Here is a 19,312-nt window from a genome sequence, read left to right on the forward strand (position 1 = left end):
TCCCAACAAGGCCTCATCCTTCCATGTGGGGAAGGGGTAAGGTATACGCATGTGATGGGGTCCATGAGAAACACTGACCTATCATGGACATGGGGAGCCCTTGGCCCTCCCCATCACCAAACCCTGAGAAAACAGGGTAGGTAGGTCTGGGCTCAGGCAAGATGCCCAGACTGCACCCTACTGATGGCCTTGATAGCATCTCCACTGCCCAAGCTGTCTGCCCCACACAATTCCAGAGCCACTCCGGGAACACAGGGCACAGGGAACCAGCCAGCTCATGGCCAGCCAAGGAGAGTGGCCCAGAAGCTATATGCCACTGTGGACATGGAAGATGCATAGCCTGCCCCAGGGTGTGGTGGGCACCTGCCTAGGTGCTATTTGCAAGCCACACCCGAAATCAAAGCCTGGAGTCCCAGAGCCACATGCTTTCTCTGGCGGGTCCCCATCCATGTCCTGCAAATGTCCTAAACACAGAGTCAGACCACCCTTGGGCAACCATGGGCTACATAGTGTCCTCTCTTTCCTTAGCCCCAAGACCCCACCACCCTGGAGGTGACCCCATGGCTCAGAAGAGGCCTGGGTGGCATATTCCCAGGACAGGACCATCGACAGTGGCTCTTCCGACCTCAGGATCCACTCTTCCAGCCCCTCACCAACCGGCAAGGGGTGATCTCTAGCAGGACCGGGCTGCCAAATGGACCAAAGCCCAGAAGAACCTGGGCCGGCCTGCAGCATCACCAGGTGCTGGCCAGAGCTCAGCCTTGACCCAAACCCAGGGAAACAGCGCGGCCCCCCCACCAGGCTCAAAGAGGCGCCACTGAGATGGCCCATTACTCAACAGTCCGTCTCAGTTAGGGCCATGGTTGGGATGCAATCCTTGAATCTCTGTGGCCTGAACCCACGGGCCCATTCGAACACCTCTCCAGGAAAAGAGAGCTCTCGTGTGACCCCTGGGGCACCCAGAGCACCTGTGACACCCGTCATGTAGCCTGGGCTGTCCTTCAGGCCAGACCTGCATACCAAGTCTCAGCTGGAAACTGCCCCACATGGGAATAAGGGGACCCTTTCCTGCCTAGACCACAGTCACCCCTGTGAGGCATCAGGGAAGGCATTGTCTTGGGTCTGATTCCCAAGGAAGCCAGCCTCCTGGAGAAACCACCCCTCCCCAGTGGGGATTCAGTCGACTCCCTGAGGAAACTCTTCTTTCCCAAGGGCTGACCCTCAGTGACACCACGTGGCCTGGCTCATGGCCCACGATGCCAGCAGAATGCACTCACCTATGCGCGTCAATGTCAGCGGGCCCACCTGGGCTGAAGAGCTCACTGAAATACAGAAGACACAAGAGGAGAACAGGGGCTCAGGAAGGACCCAGCAAGGTGCCCTACCCCGGGGAACCGGAGAGCCAACACCAAGCCCACAGAGGGAGGCTGGGCTGCCTCATGTAGAAATGCAGAGACAGGGTAGAGCTCCCCCAAGATGCTGTTCAGGGCCTGGATTTCTCCAGTCCAAAATACAGTACCCTGACAGGGACCTAGAAATCCCAGCATCCTCTTCCAAAATTATCACCTAGGCTGGGCCTCAGCGTAATCCTATTGAGCATGATTTTTAAGTCATCACCTCTCTTCAGAACCATATAAGGTTCTCATCATTGACCCAACCCAGGGCACCAACCCCTCAACCCATGCCTGCATCCATTGGGACCCAGATGGGCTCACCAGAGCTCTGTGCAGGAGACCAGGACACCAGGAAGGGCCAGAGCTTCAGCTTTTCAGTGGCTGAGCACCCGGCTGAGGGACACTGTGTCAGGGCCAGCAGGCCCAATGGAATTCTTCCTCCAGGGGCACCATCTGGAGGGGTGAGGGACAGGTGTCCAAACAGGGCTTCACGCCTCCATGGGGAAAGGGGGCAGAGGGTGCTAGCTCACACATGCTCTCCCTCCATGGACTCATGAGATGAGATCCATGTAACAGTGACGGTCATGCATGTGAGGAACCCTTGGCCCTCCCTGCCACTGAACCCTGAAAGAACAGGGCAGATGGATTATGGGATTCCAGCAAGACGCCTAGGCTGCACCCAACTGTAGGACCCTGGAGCACCTCCACTGCCCACACCAGCTCCCCAACACAACTCTGGGCCATAATGGGAACACTGGGCAGGGCCAGGGCCACCAACCAGCTCATGGCAAACCAAGAAGGCTGGCCTGGACGCCATGCGCCACTGCAGACCTGGCGGTCACATAGCCTGCCCCTGGGCATGGAATGCACACATTCACGCACCCTCCATAAGCTCACACCAGAAATACCATCCTGGGGCCCCAGGGCCACGTGCCTTCTCTGGTGGGTCCCCATTCATGCACCTCACACCTCCCAAAGACAGAGCTGGGCCACACTCTGCCAATCAGGGGCCACATAATGTCTTCTCCTTTCCTTTGGCTCAAGACCCCATCACCCTGGAGGTGACCCCATGACTCAGAGGCAGCCTTGGCAGCAAATTGCTGGGACAGGACCTATCACAGTGGCCCTTCCACCACAGGATGCCACCCTTCTGGCCACTCCACTATGGGGAGGGGTGAACTCCAATGGGACCCGGGCTGCACCCTTGGCCCAAAGCCCACGATTCCCAGGGCCAACCATGAGGTGACAGCCAGAGCTCAGCCTTTACCCAACCCCACCGAGGCTGCGCCACCTCCACCAGGCTCAAGGTGCCACAACTGGGATGGCCCATTGCTCCACTGCTCAACAGGGTCCGTCTCATTCAGGGCCATAGGTCATTCCTGACCCTTGAATGTTCAGGGTCTGACTCCGTAAGCCGGATCAGCCACACACTGTGCCCCTGCAAGCCTCAGGGACAGAGAGCTCCCATATAAGACTCCTGGTCCCGGAAGACCCTGGGAATGCCATCATGTGGCCTGGGCAGTCCTCCAGGACTGACCTGTGCACCAAGTCTCAGCTAGGATCTGCACTGCATTGGGTTGAAGGAACCCTCTCCTGCCTGAACCTCTGTTACTTCCGCAGGGTTTCGGGGAAGGCATCCTTCTTGGGACCGATTTCCAAGGAAATCTCCCAACTGGAGAAACCATCCATCCCTGGTGGGGATTCAGGTCAGCTCCTTGAGGAAACCCTCATGACCTGAAGCGTGACACTCAGGGACCCCACCCCGGCCTGGCTCATGGCCCATGACCCCAGTAGGATCCATTCACCTGAGGCCCCGCCAGCATGGAGGTGACCCCATAGCTCAGAAGCAGCCTGGACAGCAAATTTCTGAGACAGGAACTTCCACAGCAGGCCTTCCCACCTCAGGAGGACACTCTTCCTGCCACTCGCCCACAAGGAAGGGGTGACCCTGATGGGACATGGGTCATCCCCTTGTCCCTAAGCCCACCAATCCCAGGGTGGGATTGCACCACCATCAGATGCTGGCCAGAGCTAGTCTCAACTCACCCTGAGGAAACAGTGCTGACCCGCACTTGGCTCACAGAGGCACCACTGGGATGGCCGATTGCTTAATAGGGTCAGTCCCATTCAGGGCCATGGGTTTGGTGTGATCCTTGAAAATCCACAGCCCAGCCCTATGGGCCGAATCACACACACCTCTCCAAGGTCAGAGAGCCTGTGCATGAACTTCTTGGTGCCCCAGAGCCCTTGCGTCCACCTTCATGTGGCCTGGCCATCCTAGAGGCCAGACCTGAGAACTAAGTTTCAGCGGGACACTGCCCTGCATGAGGTGGAGGAAACCCTTTAATGCCTGGACCACCACAACCCCTGCAGGACTTCAGGGAATATATCTTCCTTGGGTCTGATTCCTAAGGAAGCTGCCCTCCTAGAGAACCAATCCCAGGTGGGCATTCAGGAAGGCTCCCAAGGAAACCCTTGCAGCTGAAGACTGATGCTCGGAAACCCCACACAGCCTGACTCATGGGCCATGACCCCAGCAGGATCCACTCACCTATGCCGGTCAATGCAAGGGGGTCTGCTGGGCAGAAGAGCTCACTGAAAGACACAGGGGAAAATGGGGGCTCAGGAAGGAGCCACGAAAGTGTCCCACCCCTAGGTAACAGCAGCGCTGACACCAAGCCCACATAGTGAGCCTGGGCTGCCTCATGGAGGAGTGCAGAGTCAGGGTTGGGCACCCTCTAGATACCCTCAGAGCCTCCACGTCTCTAGCCCAAAATACAGTGGATCTCACAGGGAACTCATAATTCCCAGCATCCTCTTCCAACATTCTCACCCAGGCTGGGCCTCAGCGTAATCCTATTGAGCATGATTTTTATGTCATCACCTCTCTTCAGACAATATAAGGTTCTCATCATCGACCCAACCCAGGGCACCCCCTCCCCATCAATGCATCCAGTGGGACCCGGGTGTGCTCACCATAGCTCAATGCAGGAGATGAGGGCATCAGGAAGGGACCCATCTTCAGTGCACTGGGGCTGGGCACTTGACTGACAGACGTTGGCCCAGGGCAATTAGGTCCAATGCAAGTCTTCCTCAAGGTTCAACATCTGGGGAAACAGGAGTAGGACAGGTGTCCAAACACAACCTCATCCCTCCATGGAGGCAGAAGGTGGGGTGTGGCGGCTCAGGGATGCTCACCCTCCATGGACCCATGTGGAACACTGGCCCGTCGCAGACGCAGGGTACCCTGTGCTCTCTCAGTCACCAATCCTTGAAAGGACAGGGCAGGCGGGTCACTGGGGTCGGGCAAGAAGCCCCAGCTGTGCCCTACTGCAGAGCCCATGAGCATCTCCACTGCCCATGCCGGCTCCACCACATGACCCCAGCATCATGCCAGGTCTACTGGGCACAGACCAGGGCCACGAAACAGCTCATTGCCAACCAAAGAGGCTAGCCCAGATGCCAGATGCCACTGCAAAGCTGGCAGTCACATATCCTGTCCCTGTGCACTGTGGGAACCCACCCACGTGCCCTATCACAGCACGTACTAGAGCTCTGTACATGCCTGGAGTCCCAGGGCCACATGCTCTCTCTGGGTCCCCATTCATGCCCCACACACCTCCTAACACAGAGCAGGGCCACACTTGGCTATTCGGGGGACACATGGTGACTTCTCCTTTCCTTGGGCACAAGACTCACCATCCTGGAGGTGACCCCATGGCTCAGAAGCAGCATGGGCGGCATATTCCAGGGACAAGACCCTTGATAGCGGGCCTTCCACCTCAGGAGGCAACCCTTCCAGACACTTGCCCACAGGAGAGGGGTGAATTTCAGCCAAGGAGAGAACCTCAGCAATACGTGGGCTGACCCCTTGACCTAAACCTAACGAGTCCATGGTCAGAATGCAGCAACACCAGGTGCCAGCCTGAGCTCAGCCTTGACCCAAACCTAGGGAAATAGCACCGCCCCCTCCAGGCTCAAAGAGGTGCCACGGGTTGGCATATTGCTCAACATGGCCCATCCCATTCAGGGCAATAAGTCAAGTGCGATCCTGGAATATCTGCAGCTCAACTCCATGGGCCCTACCCAACCTTTCTCCATAGATGGAGAGCTCCTGTGTGACCCCATGGCATCCCAGAGGCCCTGTGGACACCCTCATGTGGCCTACACAGTCCTCAAGGTCACAGCAGCACACGAAGACTCAGCTGGGAGCTGACCTGTGTGAGACTGAAGGAACCCTCTCCTGCCTGGACGACTGTCATCCCCACAGGACTCCAGGGAAGGCGTACTCCTTGGATTCGATTTCTCAGGAAGCCACTTTCCTAGAGGATCAACCCTTCCATCCCTGGTGGGTATTCAAGTCTGCTCCCTAAGGAAACCCTCCTGTCCTGAAGGCTGACCCTCAGCGACTCCACGTGGCCTGACCCATGGCCCATAGCACCAGCAGGATCCACTGACCTATGCCGCTCAATGCCAGGGTGCCCTGCCTGGGTGGAAGAGCTCACTGAAAGACACAAATGGAGAAGGGGGGCTCAGGGAGGAGCTGCCCTCATGCCCCACCCCAGGAAACTGGACCACCAACAGCAAGTCCGCACAGGGAGCCTGGGCTGCCTCACGGAGGAGTGCAGAGACAGGGTTGTGCCCACCAGATGCCCTTTGGCCCTCTAGGTCTCCAGCCCAAAATACAGGGGCCCTGATGGGGACTTCGGGATTCCAGCGTCTTCTTCCAAAATTCTCACCTATGCTGGGCTTCAGGGTAATCTTATTGAGCATCATTTTTAAGTCATCATCCCTCTTCAGGACAATATAACGTTCTCATCATCGACCCAACCCAGGACACCCTCCTTCCTGCACAGGCATCCGGTGGGATCCGTTTGTAGTCACCACAGGTCAGTGCAGGAGACCAGGTCACTAGGAAGGTCCCAAGCTTCAGCACACCAGGGGCCAGGCACTGGTTTTGGGACACTGGCCCAAAGACATTGAGCCCAACACAAGTCTTCCTCCGGGCTCACCACCTGGAGGGACAGGAGGAGGACATGTGTCCAAACGGGGCCTCATGCCTCCATGCGGCAAAGGGGTGAGGGTTACTCACGGGATGGGATCCACACAGAACACAGACCTATTACGGAAGTGGGGCACCCTTGGCAAACCACACTTGAAATCAAAGCCTGGAGTCCCAGGGCCACATGCTTTCTCTGGCGAGTCCCCATCCATGTCCCGCACAGCTCCCCAAAAGAGTCAGGCCACTTCGACAAACCCTGGGCCACATAGTGTCATCTCTTTACTTAGGCCCAAGACCCTGCCACCCTGGAGGTGACCCCATGGCTCAGAAGAGGCCTGGGTGGCAAATTCCTAGGACAGGACCATCGACAGCGGGTCTTCCTACCTCAGGATCCACTCTTCCAGCCACTCACCGACATGCAAAGGGTGACTTCCAGGAGGATGTGGGCTGCTGACTTAGACCAAAGCCCACAAGTTCAAGGGCCGGCCTACAGCATCGCCAGGCAGTGGACAGAGCTCAGTCTTGACCCAAACCCAGGGAAACAGCACCACCTCCCACCAAGTTCAAAGAGGCGCCATTGAGATGGCCCATTACTCAACACAGTCGGTTGCATTTAGGGCCATGGTTGGGATGCAGTCCTCGAATCTCTACAGCCTGACCCCACGGGCCCATTCGAGCACCTCTCCAGGGAAAGAGAGCTCTCGTGTGACCCCTGGGGCACCCCAGAGCCCCTGTGGCCCCCCTCATGTGGCCTGGGCCAGACCCGCACACAAAGTCTCAGCTGGGAGCTGCCCTGCATGGGACTGAGGGGACTCTTTCCTGCCTGGACCACCATCACCCCTGTGAGGCATCAGGGAAGGCATTGTCTTGGGTCTGATTCCCAAGTAAGCCAGTCTCTTGCAGAAACCATCTCTCCCCAGTGGGGATTCATGTCGGCTCCCTGAGGAAACTCTTCTTTCCCAAGGGCTGACCCTCAGTGACACCACGTGGCCTGGCTCATGGCCCACGATGCCAGCAGAATGCACTCACCTATGCGCGTCAATGTCAGCGGGCCCAACTGGGCTGAAGAGCTCACTGAAATACAGAAGACACAAGAGGAGAACAGGGGCTCAGGAAGGACCCAGCAAGGTGCCCTACCCCGGGGAACCGGAGAGCCAACACCAAGCCCACAGAGGGAGCCTGGGCTGCCTCACGTAGAAATGCAGAGACAGGGTAGAGCTCCCCCAAGATGCTGTTCAGGGCCTGGATTTCTGCAGTCCAAAATACAGTGCCCTGACAGGGACCTAGAAATCCCAGCATCCTCTTCCAAAATTCTCACCTAGGCTGGGCCTCAGCGTAATCCTATTGAGCATGATTTTTAAGTCATCACCTCTCTTCAGAACCATATAAGGTTCTCATCATTGACCCAACCCAGGGCACCAACCCCTCAACCCATGCATGCATCCATTGGGACCCAGATGGGCTCACCAGAGCTCTGTGCAGGAGACCAGGGCACCAGGAAGGGCCAGAGCTTCAGCTTTTCAGTGGCTGAGCACCCGATTGAGGGACACTGTGTCAGGGCCAGCAGGCCCAATGGAATTCTTCCTCCAGGGTCACCATCTGGAGGGGTGAGGGACAGGTGTCCAAACAGGGCTTCACGCCTCCATGGGGAAAGGGGGCAGAGGGTGCTAGCTCACACATGCTCTCCCTCCATGGACTCATGAGATGAGATCCATGTAACAGTGACGGTCATGCATGTGAGGAACCCTTGGCCCTCCCTGCCACTGAACCCTGAAAGAACAGGGCAGATGGATTATGGGATTCCAGCAAGACGCCTAGGCTGCACCCAACTGTAGGACCCTGGAGCACCTCCACTGCCCACACCAGCTCCCCAACACAACTCTGGGCCATAATGGGAACACTGGGCAGGGCCAGGGCCACCAACCAGCTCATGGCAAACCAAGAAGGCTGGCCTGGACGCCATGCGCCACTGCAGACCTGGCGGTCACATAGCCTGCCCCTGGGCATGGAATGCACACATTCACGCACCCTCCATAAGCTCACACCAGAAATACCATCCTGGGGCCCCAGGGCCACGTGCCTTCTCTGGTGGGTCCCCATTCATGCACCTCACACCTCCCAAAGACAGAGCTGGGCCACACTCTGCCAATCAGGGGCCACATAATGTCTTCTCCTTTCCTTTGGCTCAAGACCCCATCACCCTGGAGGTGACCCCATGACTCAGAGGCAGCCTTGGCAGCAAATTGCTGGGACAGGACCTATCACAGTGGCCCTTCCACCACAGGATGCCACCCTTCTGGCCACTCCACTATGGGGAGGGGTGAACTCCAATGGGACCCGGGCTGCACCCTTGGCCCAAAGCCCACGATTCCCAGGGCCAACCATGAGGTGACAGCCAGAGCTCAGCCTTTACCCAACCCCACCGAGGCTGCGCCACCTCCACCAGGCTCAAGGTGCCACAACTGGGATGGCCCATTGCTCCACTGCTCAACAGGGTCCGTCTCATTCAGGGCCATAGGTCATTCCTGACCCTTGAATGTTCAGGGTCTGACTCCGTAAGCCGGATCAGCCACACACTGTGCCCCTGCAAGCCTCAGGGACAGAGAGCTCCCATATAAGACTCCTGGTCCCGGAAGACCCTGGGAATGCCATCATGTGGCCTGGGCAGTCCTCCAGGACTGACCTGTGCACCAAGTCTCAGCTAGGATCTGCACTGCATTGGGTTGAAGGAACCCTCTCCTGCCTGAACCTCTGTTACTTCCGCAGGGTTTCGGGGAAGGCATCCTTCTTGGGACCGATTTCCAAGGAAATCTCCCAACTGGAGAAACCATCCATCCCTGGTGGGGATTCAGGTCAGCTCCTTGAGGAAACCCTCATGACCTGAAGCGTGACACTCAGGGACCCCACCCCGGCCTGGCTCATGGCCCATGACCCCAGTAGGATCCATTCACCTGAGGCCCCGCCAGCATGGAGGTGACCCCATAGCTCAGAAGCAGCCTGGACAGCAAATTTCTGAGACAGGAACTTCCACAGCAGGCCTTCCCACCTCAGGAGGACACTCTTCCTGCCACTCGCCCACAAGGAAGGGGTGACCCTGATGGGACATGGGTCATCCCCTTGTCCCTAAGCCCACCAATCCCAGGGTGGGATTGCACCACCATCAGATGCTGGCCAGAGCTAGTCTCAACTCACCCTGAGGAAACAGTGCTGACCCGCACTTGGCTCACAGAGGCACCACTGGGATGGCCGATTGCTTAATAGGGTCAGTCCCATTCAGGGCCATGGGTTTGGTGTGATCCTTGAAAATCCACAGCCCAGCCCTATGGGCCGAATCACACACACCTCTCCAAGGTCAGAGAGCCTGTGCATGAACTTCTTGGTGCCCCAGAGCCCTTGCGTCCACCTTCATGTGGCCTGGCCATCCTAGAGGCCAGACCTGAGAACTAAGTTTCAGCGGGACACTGCCCTGCATGAGGTGGAGGAAACCCTTTAATGCCTGGACCACCACAACCCCTGCAGGACTTCAGGGAATATATCTTCCTTGGGTCTGATTCCTAAGGAAGCTGCCCTCCTAGAGAACCAATCCCAGGTGGGCATTCAGGAAGGCTCCCAAGGAAACCCTTGCAGCTGAAGACTGATGCTCGGAAACCCCACACAGCCTGACTCATGGGCCATGACCCCAGCAGGATCCACTCACCTATGCCGGTCAATGCAAGGGGGTCTGCTGGGCAGAAGAGCTCACTGAAAGACACAGGGGAAAATGGGGGCTCAGGAAGGAGCCACGAAAGTGTCCCACCCCTAGGTAACAGCAGCGCTGACACCAAGCCCACATAGTGAGCCTGGGCTGCCTCATGGAGGAGTGCAGAGTCAGGGTTGGGCACCCTCTAGATACCCTCAGAGCCTCCACGTCTCTAGCCCAAAATACAGTGGATCTCACAGGGAACTCATAATTCCCAGCATCCTCTTCCAACATTCTCACCCAGGCTGGGCCTCAGCGTAATCCTATTGAGCATGATTTTTATGTCATCACCTCTCTTCAGACAATATAAGGTTCTCATCATCGACCCAACCCAGGGCACCCCCTCCCCATCAATGCATCCAGTGGGACCCGGGTGTGCTCACCATAGCTCAATGCAGGAGATGAGGGCATCAGGAAGGGACCCATCTTCAGTGCACTGGGGCTGGGCACTTGACTGACAGACGTTGGCCCAGGGCAATTAGGTCCAATGCAAGTCTTCCTCAAGGTTCAACATCTGGGGAAACAGGAGTAGGACAGGTGTCCAAACACAACCTCATCCCTCCATGGAGGCAGAAGGTGGGGTGTGGCGGCTCAGGGATGCTCACCCTCCATGGACCCATGTGGAACACTGGCCCGTCGCAGACGCAGGGTACCCTGTGCTCTCTCAGTCACCAATCCTTGAAAGGACAGGGCAGGCGGGTCACTGGGGTCGGGCAAGAAGCCCCAGCTGTGCCCTACTGCAGAGCCCATGAGCATCTCCACTGCCCATGCCGGCTCCACCACATGACCCCAGCATCATGCCAGGTCTACTGGGCACAGACCAGGGCCACGAAACAGCTCATTGCCAACCAAAGAGGCTAGCCCAGATGCCAGATGCCACTGCAAAGCTGGCAGTCACATATCCTGTCCCTGTGCACTGTGGGAACCCACCCACGTGCCCTATCACAGCACGTACTAGAGCTCTGTACATGCCTGGAGTCCCAGGGCCACATGCTCTCTCTGGGTCCCCATTCATGCCCCACACACCTCCTAACACAGAGCAGGGCCACACTTGGCTATTCGGGGGACACATGGTGACTTCTCCTTTCCTTGGGCACAAGACTCACCATCCTGGAGGTGACCCCATGACTCAGAAGCAGCATGGGCGGCATATTCCAGGGACAAGACCCTTGATAGCGGGCCTTCCACCTCAGGAGGCAACCCTTCCAGACACTTGCCCACAGGAGAGGGGTGAATTTCAGCCAAGGAGAGAACCTCAGCAATACGTGGGCTGACCCCTTGACCTAAACCTAACGAGTCCATGGTCAGAATGCAGCAACACCAGGTGCCAGCCTGAGCTCAGCCTTGACCCAAACCTAGGGAAATAGCACCGCCCCCTCCAGGCTCAAAGAGGTGCCACGGGTTGGCATATTGCTCAACATGGCCCATCCCATTCAGGGCAATAAGTCAAGTGCGATCCTGGAATATCTGCAGCTCAACTCCATGGGCCCTACCCAACCTTTCTCCATAGATGGAGAGCTCCTGTGTGACCTCATGGCATCCCAGAGGCCCTGTGGACACCCTCATGTGGCCTACACAGTCCTCAAGGTCACAGCAGCACACGAAGACTCAGCTGGGAGCTGACCTGTGTGAGACTGAAGGAACCCTCTCCTGCCTGGACGACTGTCATCCCCACAGGACTCCAGGGAAGGCGTACTCCTTGGATTCGATTTCTCAGGAAGCCACTTTCCTAGAGGATCAACCCTTCCATCCCTGGTGGGTATTCAAGTCTGCTCCCTAAGGAAACCCTCCTGTCCTGAAGGCTGACCCTCAGCGACTCCACGTGGCCTGACCCATGGCCCATAGCACCAGCAGGATCCACTGACCTATGCCGCTCAATGCCAGGGTGCCCTGCCTGGGTGGAAGAGCTCACTGAAAGACACAAATGGAGAAGGGGGGCTCAGGGAGGAGCTGCCCTCATGCCCCACCCCAGGAAACTGGACCACCAACAGCAAGTCCGCACAGGGAGCCTGGGCTGCCTCACGGAGGAGTGCAGAGACAGGGTTGTGCCCACCAGATGCCCTTTGGCCCTCTAGGTCTCCAGCCCAAAATACAGGGGCCCTGATGGGGACTTCGGGATTCCAGCGTCTTCTTCCAAAATTCTCACCTATGCTGGGCTTCAGGGTAATCTTATTGAGCATCATTTTTAAGTCATCATCCCTCTTCAGGACAATATAACGTTCTCATCATCGACCCAACCCAGGACACCCTCCTTCCTGCACAGGCATCCGGTGGGATCCGTTTGTAGTCACCACAGGTCAGTGCAGGAGACCAGGTCACTAGGAAGGTCCCAAGCTTCAGCACACCAGGGGCCAGGCACTGGTTTTGGGACACTGGCCCAAAGACATTGAGCCCAACACAAGTCTTCCTCCGGGCTCACCACCTGGAGGGACAGGAGGAGGACATGTGTCCAAACGGGGCCTCATGCCTCCATGCGGCAAAGGGGTGAGGGTTACTCACGGGATGGGATCCACACAGAACACAGACCTATTACGGAAGTGGGGCACCCTTGGCAAACCACACTTGAAATCAAAGCCTGGAGTCCCAGGGCCACATGCTTTCTCTGGCGAGTCCCCATCCATGTCCCGCACAGCTCCCCAAAAGAGTCAGGCCACTTCGACAAACCCTGGGCCACATAGTGTCATCTCTTTACTTAGGCCCAAGACCCTGCCACCCTGGAGGTGACCCCATGGCTCAGAAGAGGCCTGGGTGGCAAATTCCTAGGACAGGACCATCGACAGCGGGTCTTCCTACCTCAGGATCCACTCTTCCAGCCACTCACCGACATGCAAAGGGTGACTTCCAGGAGGATGTGGGCTGCTGACTTAGACCAAAGCCCACAAGTTCAAGGGCCGGCCTACAGCATCGCCAGGCAGTGGACAGAGCTCAGTCTTGACCCAAACCCAGGGAAACAGCACCACCTCCCACCAAGTTCAAAGAGGCGCCATTGAGATGGCCCATTACTCAACACAGTCGGTTGCATTTAGGGCCATGGTTGGGATGCAGTCCTCGAATCTCTACAGCCTGACCCCACGGGCCCATTCGAGCACCTCTCCAGGGAAAGAGAGCTCTCGTGTGACCCCTGGGGCACCCCAGAGCCCCTGTGGCCCCCCTCATGTGGCCTGGGCCAGACCCGCACACAAAGTCTCAGCTGGGAGCTGCCCTGCATGGGACTGAGGGGACTCTTTCCTGCCTGGACCACCATCACCCCTGTGAGGCATCAGGGAAGGCAGTGTCTTGGGTCTGATTCCCAAGTAAGCCAGTCTCTTGCAGAAACCATCTCTCCCCAGTGGGGATTCATGTCCGCTCCCTGAGGAAACTCTTCTTTCCCAAGGGCTGACCCTCAGTGACACCATGTGGCCTGGCTCATGGCCCACGACGCCAGCAGAATGCACTCACCTATGCGCGTCAATGTCAGCGGGCCCAACTGGGCTGAAGAGCTCACTGAAATACAGAAGACACAAGAGGAGAACAGGGGCTCAGGAAGGACCCAGCAAGGTGCCCTACCCCGGGGAACCGGAGAGCCAACACCAAGCCCACAGAGGGAGCCTGGGCTGCCTCACGTAGAAATGCAGAGACAGGGTAGAGCTCCCCCAAGATGCTGTTCAGGGCCTGGATTTCTGCAGTCCAAAATACAGTGCCCTGACAGGGACCTAGAAATCCCAGCATCCTCTTCCAAAATTCTCACCTAGGCTGGGCCTCAGCGTAATCCTATTGAGCATGATTTTTAAGTCATCACCTCTCTTCAGAACCATATAAGGTTCTCATCATTGACCCAACCCAGGGCACCAACCCCTCAACCCATGCATGCATCCATTGGGACCCAGATGGGCTCACCAGAGCTCTGTGCAGGAGACCAGGGCACCAGGACGGGCCAGAGCTTCAGCTTTTCAGTGGCTGAGCACCCGATTGAGGGACACTGTGTCAGGGCCAGCAGGCCCAGTGCAATTCTTCCTCCAGGGTCACCATCTGGAGGGGTGAGGGACAGGTGTCCAAACAGGGCTTCACGTCTCCATAGGGGAAAGGGGGCAGAGGGTGCTAGCTCACACATGCTCTCCCTCCATGGACTCATGAGATGAGATCCATGTAAAACAGTGACGGTCATGCATGTGAGGAACCCTTGGCCCTCCCTGCCACTGAACCCTGAAAGAACAGGGCAGATGGATCATGGGATTCCAGCAAGACGCCTAGGCTGCACCCTATTGTAGGACCCTGGAGCACCTCCACTACCCACACCAGCTCCCACACACAACTCTGGGCTTCAATGGGACCACTGGGTAGGGCCAGGGCCACCAACCAGCTCACGGCAAACCAAGAAGGCTGGCCTGGACGCCATGTGCCACTGCAGACCTGGCGGTCACATAGCCTGCCCCTGGGCATGGAATGCACACATTCACGCACCCTCCATAAGCTCACACCAGAAATACCATCCTGGGGCCCCAGGGCCACGTGCCTTCTCTGGTGGGTCCCCATTCATGCACCTCACACCTCCCAAACACAGAGCTGGGCCACGCTTTGCCAATCAGGGGCCACATAATGCCCTCTCCTTTCCTTTGGCTCAAGACCCTATCACGCTGGAGGTGACCCCATGACTCAGAAGCAGCCTTGGCAGCAAATTGCTGGGACAGGACCCTTCACAGTGGCCCTTCCACCACAGAATGCCACCCTTCTGGCCACTCCACAATGGGGAGGGGTGAACTCCAGTGGGACCCGGGCTGCACCCTTGGCCCCAACCCGATTCCCAGGGCCAACCATGAGGTGACAGCCAGAGCTCAGCCTTGACCCAACCCCACCAAGGGTGCGCCACCCCCACCAGGCTCAAGGTGCCACCACCGAATGGCCCATTGCTCCATTGCTAAACAGGGTCAGTCCCATTCAGGGCCATAGGTTATTCCTGACCCTTGAATGTTCAGGGTCTGACTCCGTAAGCCGGATCAGCCACACACTGTCCCCTTCAAGCCTCAGGGACAAAGAGCTCCCATATAAGACTCCTAGCTCCAGAGACCCTGGGAATGCCCTCATGTGGCCTGGGCAGTCCTCCAGGACTGACCTGTGCACCAAGTCTCAGCTAGGATCTGCACTGCATTGGGTTGAAGGAACCCTCTCCTGCCTGAACCTCTGTTACTTCCGCAGGATTTCGGGGATGGCGTCCTTCTTGGGACCGATTTCCAAGGAAATCTCCCAACTGGAGAAATCCCTGGTGGGGATTCAGGTCAGCTCCTTGAGGAAACCCTCATGACCTGAAGCGTGACACTCAGGGACCCCACCTCGGCCTGGCTCATGGCCCATGACCCCAGTAGGATCCATTCACCTGAGGCCCCGCCAGCATGGAGGTGACCCCATAGCTCAGAAGCAGCCTGGACAGCAAATTTCTGAGACAGGAACTTCCACAGCAGGCCTTCCCACCTCAGGAGGACACTCTTCCTGCCACTCGCCCACAAGGAAGGGGTGACCAGTTGGGACATGGGTCATCCCCTTGTCCCTAAGCCCACCAATCCCAGGGCAGGACTGCACCACCATCAGATGCTGGTCAGAGCTAGTCTCGACTCACTCTGAGGAAACAGTGCTGACCCGCACTTGGCTCACGGAGGCACCACTGGGATGGCCGATTGCTTAATACGGTCAGTTCCATTCAGGGCCATGGGTTTGGTGCGATCCTTGAAAATCCACAGCCCAACCCCCTGGGCCGAATCACACACACCTCTCCAAGCTCAGAGAGCCTCTACATGAACCTCTTGGTGCCCAAGAGCCCATGTGTCCCTCTTCATGTGGCCTGGCCATCCTAGAGGCCAGACCTGAGGACTGAGTCTCAGCGGGACACTGCCCTGCATGAGGGGGAGGAAACCCTTTAATGCCTGGACAACCACAACCCCTGCAGGGCTTCAGGGAATGTATCTTCCTTGGGTCTGATTCCTAAGGAAGCTGCCCTCCTAGAGAACCAATCCCAGGTGGGCATTCAGGAAGGCTCCCAAGGAAACCCTTGCAGTGCATCTGAAGACTGATGCTCGGAAACCCCACACAGCCTGGCTCATGGGCCATGACCCCAGCAGGATCCACTCACCTATGTCGGTCAATGCAAGGGGGTCTGCTGGGCAGAAGAGCTCACTGAAAGACACAGGGGAAAATGGGGGCTCAGGAAGGAGCCACCAAAGTGCCCCACCCCTAGGTAACAGCAGTGCTGACACCAAGCCCACATAGTGAGCCTGGGCTGCCTCATGGAGGAGTGCAGAGACAGGGTTGGGCACCCTCCAGATGCCCTCAGAGCCTCCAGGTCTCCAGCCCAAATTACAGTGGATCTCACAGGGAACTCATAATTCCCAGCATCCTCTTCCAACATTCTCACCCTGGCTGGGCCTCAGCGTAATCCTATTGAGCATGATTTTTATGTCATCACCTCTTTTCAGACAATATAAGGTTCTCATCATCGACCCAACCCAGGGCACCCCCTCCCCATCAATGCATCCAGTGGGACCCGGATGTGCTCACCATAGCTCAATGCAGGAGACGAGGGCATCAGGAAGGGCCCCATCTTCAGTGCACTGGGGCTGGGCACTTGACTGACAGACGCTGGCCCAGGGCCATTGGGTCCAATACAAGTCTTCCTCAAGGTTCAACATCTGGGGAAACAGGAGTAGGACAGGTGTCCAAACACAACCTCATCCCTCCATGGAGGCAGAAGGTGGGGTGTGGCAGCTCAGGGATGCTCACCCTCCATGGACCTATGTGGTTGGTTCCATGTAGAACACTGGCCCGTCGCAGACGCAGGGCACCCTGTGCTCTCTCAGTCACCAATCCTTGAAAGGACAGCGCAGGCGGGTCACTGGGGTCGGGCAAGAAGCCCCAGCTGTGCCCTACTGCAGAGCCCATGAGCATCTCCACTGCCCATGCCGGCTCCACCGCATGACCCCAGCATCATGCCAGGTCTACTGGGCACTGACCAGGGCCACCAAACAGTTCATCGCCAACCAAGGAGGCTGGCCCAAATGCCAGATGCCACTGCAAAGCTGGCAGTCACATATTCCGCCCCTGTGCACTGTGGGAACCCACCCACATGCCCTATCACAGCACGTACTAGAGACCTGTACATGCCTGGGGTCCCAGGGCCACATGCTCTCTCTGGTGGGTCCCCATTCATGCCCCACACACCTCCTAACACAGAGCAGGGCCACACTTGGCTATTCGAGGGATACATGGTGACTTCTTTCCTTGGGCACAAGACTCAGCACCCTGGAGGTGACTCCATGGCTCAGAAGCAGCATGGGCGGCATATTCCAGGGACAAGACCCTTGACAGCAGGCCTTCCACCTCAGGAGACCACCCTTCTAGACACTTGCCCAGAGGAAAGGGGTGAATTTCAGCCAAGGAGAGAACCTCAGAAATACGTGGACTGACCCCTTGACCTAAACCTAACGAGTCCATGGTCAGACTGCAGCAACACCAGGTACCAGCCTGAGCTCAGCCTTGACCCAAACCTAGGGAAATAGCTCCGTCCCCTCCAGGCTCAAAGAGGTGCCACGGGTTGGCATATTGCTCAACTGGCCCATCCCATTCAGGGCAATAAGTCATGTGCGATCCTCGAATATCTGCAGCTCAACTCCATGGGCCCTAGCCCACCTTTCTCCACAGATGGAGAGCTCCTGTGTGACCCCATGGCATCCCAGAGGCCCTGTGGACACCCTCATGTGGCCTACACAGTCCTCGAGGTCACAGCAGCACAGGAAGACTCAGCTGGGAGCTGACCTGTGTGAGACTGAAGGAACCCTCTCTTGCCTGGATGACTGTCATCCCCACAGGACTCCAGGGAAGGCGTACTCCTTGGGTTCGATTCCTCAGGAAGCCACTTTCCTAGAGAATCAAGCCTTCCATCCCTGGTGGGTATTCAAGTCTGCTCCCTAAGGAAACCCTCCTGTCCTGAAGGCTGACCCTCAGCGACTCCACGTGGCCTGACCCATGGCCCATAACACCAGCAGGATCCACTGACCTATGCCGCTCAATGCCCGGGTGCCCTGCCTGGGTGGAGGAGCTCACTGTAAGACAAAAACGGAGAAGGGGGGCTCAGGGAGGAGTTGCCCTCATGCCCCACCCCAGGAAACTGGACCACCAACAGCAAGCCCAAACAGGGAGCCTGGGCTGCCTCACGGAGGAGTGCAGAGACAGGGTTGGGCCCCCCAGATGTCCTTCAGGCCCTCCAGGTCTCCAGCCCAAAATACAGGGGCCCTGATGAGGACTTTGGGATTCCAGCATCTTCTTCCAAAATTCTCACCTAGGCTGGGCTTCAGGGTAATCTTATTGAGCATCATTTTTAAGTCATCACCCCTCTTCAGGACAATACAAGGTTCTCATCATCGACCCAACCCAGGACACCCTCCTTCCTGCACAGGCATCCGGTGGGACCCGGTTGTAGTCACCACAGGTCAGTGCAGGAGACCAGGTCACTAGGAAGGTCCCAAGCTTCAGCACACCAGGGGCCGGGCACCTGGCTTTGGGACACTGGCTCGAAGACATTGAGCCCAACACAAGTCTTCCTCTGGGCTCACCACCTGGAGGGACAGGAGGAGGACATGTGTCCAAACGGGGCCTCATGCCTCCATGCGGCAAAGGGGTGAGGGTTACTCACGTGATGCGATCCACACAGAACACAGACCTATCATGGAAGTGGGGCACTCTTGGCAAACCACACTTGAAATCGAAGCCTGGAGTCCCAGGGCCACAGGCTTTCTCTGGCGAGTCCCCATCCATGTCCCGCACAGGTCCCCAAAACAGAGTCAGGCCACCTTCGGCCAACCCTGGGCCGCATGGTATCCTCTCTTTCCTTAGACCCAAGATCCTGCCACCCTGGAGGTGACCCCATGGCTCAGAAGAGGCCTGGGTGGCAAATTCCCAGGACAGGACCATCGACAGCGGGACTTCCTACCTTAGGATCCACTCTTCCAGCCACTCACCGACATGCAAAGGGTGACCTCCAGGAGGATGTGGGCTGCCGACTTAGACCAAAGCCCACAAGTTCAAGGGCCAGCCTGCAGCATCGCCAAGCAGTGGACAGAGCTCAGTCTTGACCCAAACCCAGGGAAACAGCACCACCCCCCACCAAGCTCAAAGAGGCGCCATTGAGATGGCCCATTACTCAACACAGTCGGT

General features: G+C 57.5%; 1 protein-coding gene and 9 non-coding genes across 10 annotated transcripts; all 10 read right to left on the minus strand.

Annotated features, from left to right (window-relative positions):
* Positions 1-1,573: 1,573 nt before the first annotated feature.
* LOC114679857 (small nucleolar RNA SNORD115) lies at positions 1,574-1,655 on the minus strand. The gene has a single exon (XR_003731949.1). It is a non-coding gene; the product is annotated as a small nucleolar RNA SNORD115 (small nucleolar RNA).
* A 2,579-nt stretch (positions 1,656-4,234) lies between these two features.
* On the minus strand, positions 4,235-4,315 carry LOC114679877 (small nucleolar RNA SNORD115). The gene has a single exon (XR_003731969.1). It is a non-coding gene; the product is annotated as a small nucleolar RNA SNORD115 (small nucleolar RNA).
* A 1,825-nt stretch (positions 4,316-6,140) lies between these two features.
* On the minus strand, positions 6,141-6,222 carry LOC114679898 (small nucleolar RNA SNORD115). Its single transcript, XR_003731990.1, has one exon. It is a non-coding gene; the product is annotated as a small nucleolar RNA SNORD115 (small nucleolar RNA).
* A 1,499-nt stretch (positions 6,223-7,721) lies between these two features.
* LOC114679858 (small nucleolar RNA SNORD115) lies at positions 7,722-7,803 on the minus strand. Its single transcript, XR_003731950.1, has one exon. It is a non-coding gene; the product is annotated as a small nucleolar RNA SNORD115 (small nucleolar RNA).
* Positions 7,804-10,382: 2,579 nt separating this feature from the next.
* LOC114679890 (small nucleolar RNA SNORD115) lies at positions 10,383-10,463 on the minus strand. The gene has a single exon (XR_003731982.2). It is a non-coding gene; the product is annotated as a small nucleolar RNA SNORD115 (small nucleolar RNA).
* A 1,481-nt stretch (positions 10,464-11,944) lies between these two features.
* On the minus strand, positions 11,945-18,717 carry LOC144329709 (uncharacterized). The gene is made up of 10 exons (XM_077938670.1): positions 18,438-18,717; positions 18,156-18,201; positions 16,883-16,968; positions 16,661-16,791; positions 16,236-16,279; positions 14,012-14,143; positions 13,738-13,794; positions 13,574-13,618; positions 12,635-12,767; positions 11,945-12,029 (listed from the first exon to the last, which is right to left on the minus strand). The coding sequence occupies exons 4-10, from the start codon at positions 16,789-16,791 to the stop codon at positions 11,945-11,947; spliced, it is 627 nt and encodes a 208-aa protein (XP_077794796.1). The 5' UTR covers positions 16,883-16,968; positions 18,156-18,201; positions 18,438-18,717.
* On the minus strand, positions 12,289-12,370 carry LOC144330524 (small nucleolar RNA SNORD115). The gene has a single exon (XR_013396785.1). It is a non-coding gene; the product is annotated as a small nucleolar RNA SNORD115 (small nucleolar RNA).
* On the minus strand, positions 13,870-13,951 carry LOC144330522 (small nucleolar RNA SNORD115). The gene has a single exon (XR_013396783.1). It is a non-coding gene; the product is annotated as a small nucleolar RNA SNORD115 (small nucleolar RNA).
* On the minus strand, positions 16,525-16,605 carry LOC144330523 (small nucleolar RNA SNORD115). The gene has a single exon (XR_013396784.1). It is a non-coding gene; the product is annotated as a small nucleolar RNA SNORD115 (small nucleolar RNA).
* LOC114679899 (small nucleolar RNA SNORD115) lies at positions 18,445-18,526 on the minus strand. The gene has a single exon (XR_003731991.1). It is a non-coding gene; the product is annotated as a small nucleolar RNA SNORD115 (small nucleolar RNA).
* Positions 18,718-19,312: the final 595 nt, after the last annotated feature.

This window comes from Macaca mulatta, chromosome 7 (genome assembly GCF_049350105.2).
Source record: "Macaca mulatta isolate MMU2019108-1 chromosome 7, T2T-MMU8v2.0, whole genome shotgun sequence".
Taxonomy (NCBI): Eukaryota; Metazoa; Chordata; class Mammalia; order Primates; family Cercopithecidae; genus Macaca; species Macaca mulatta.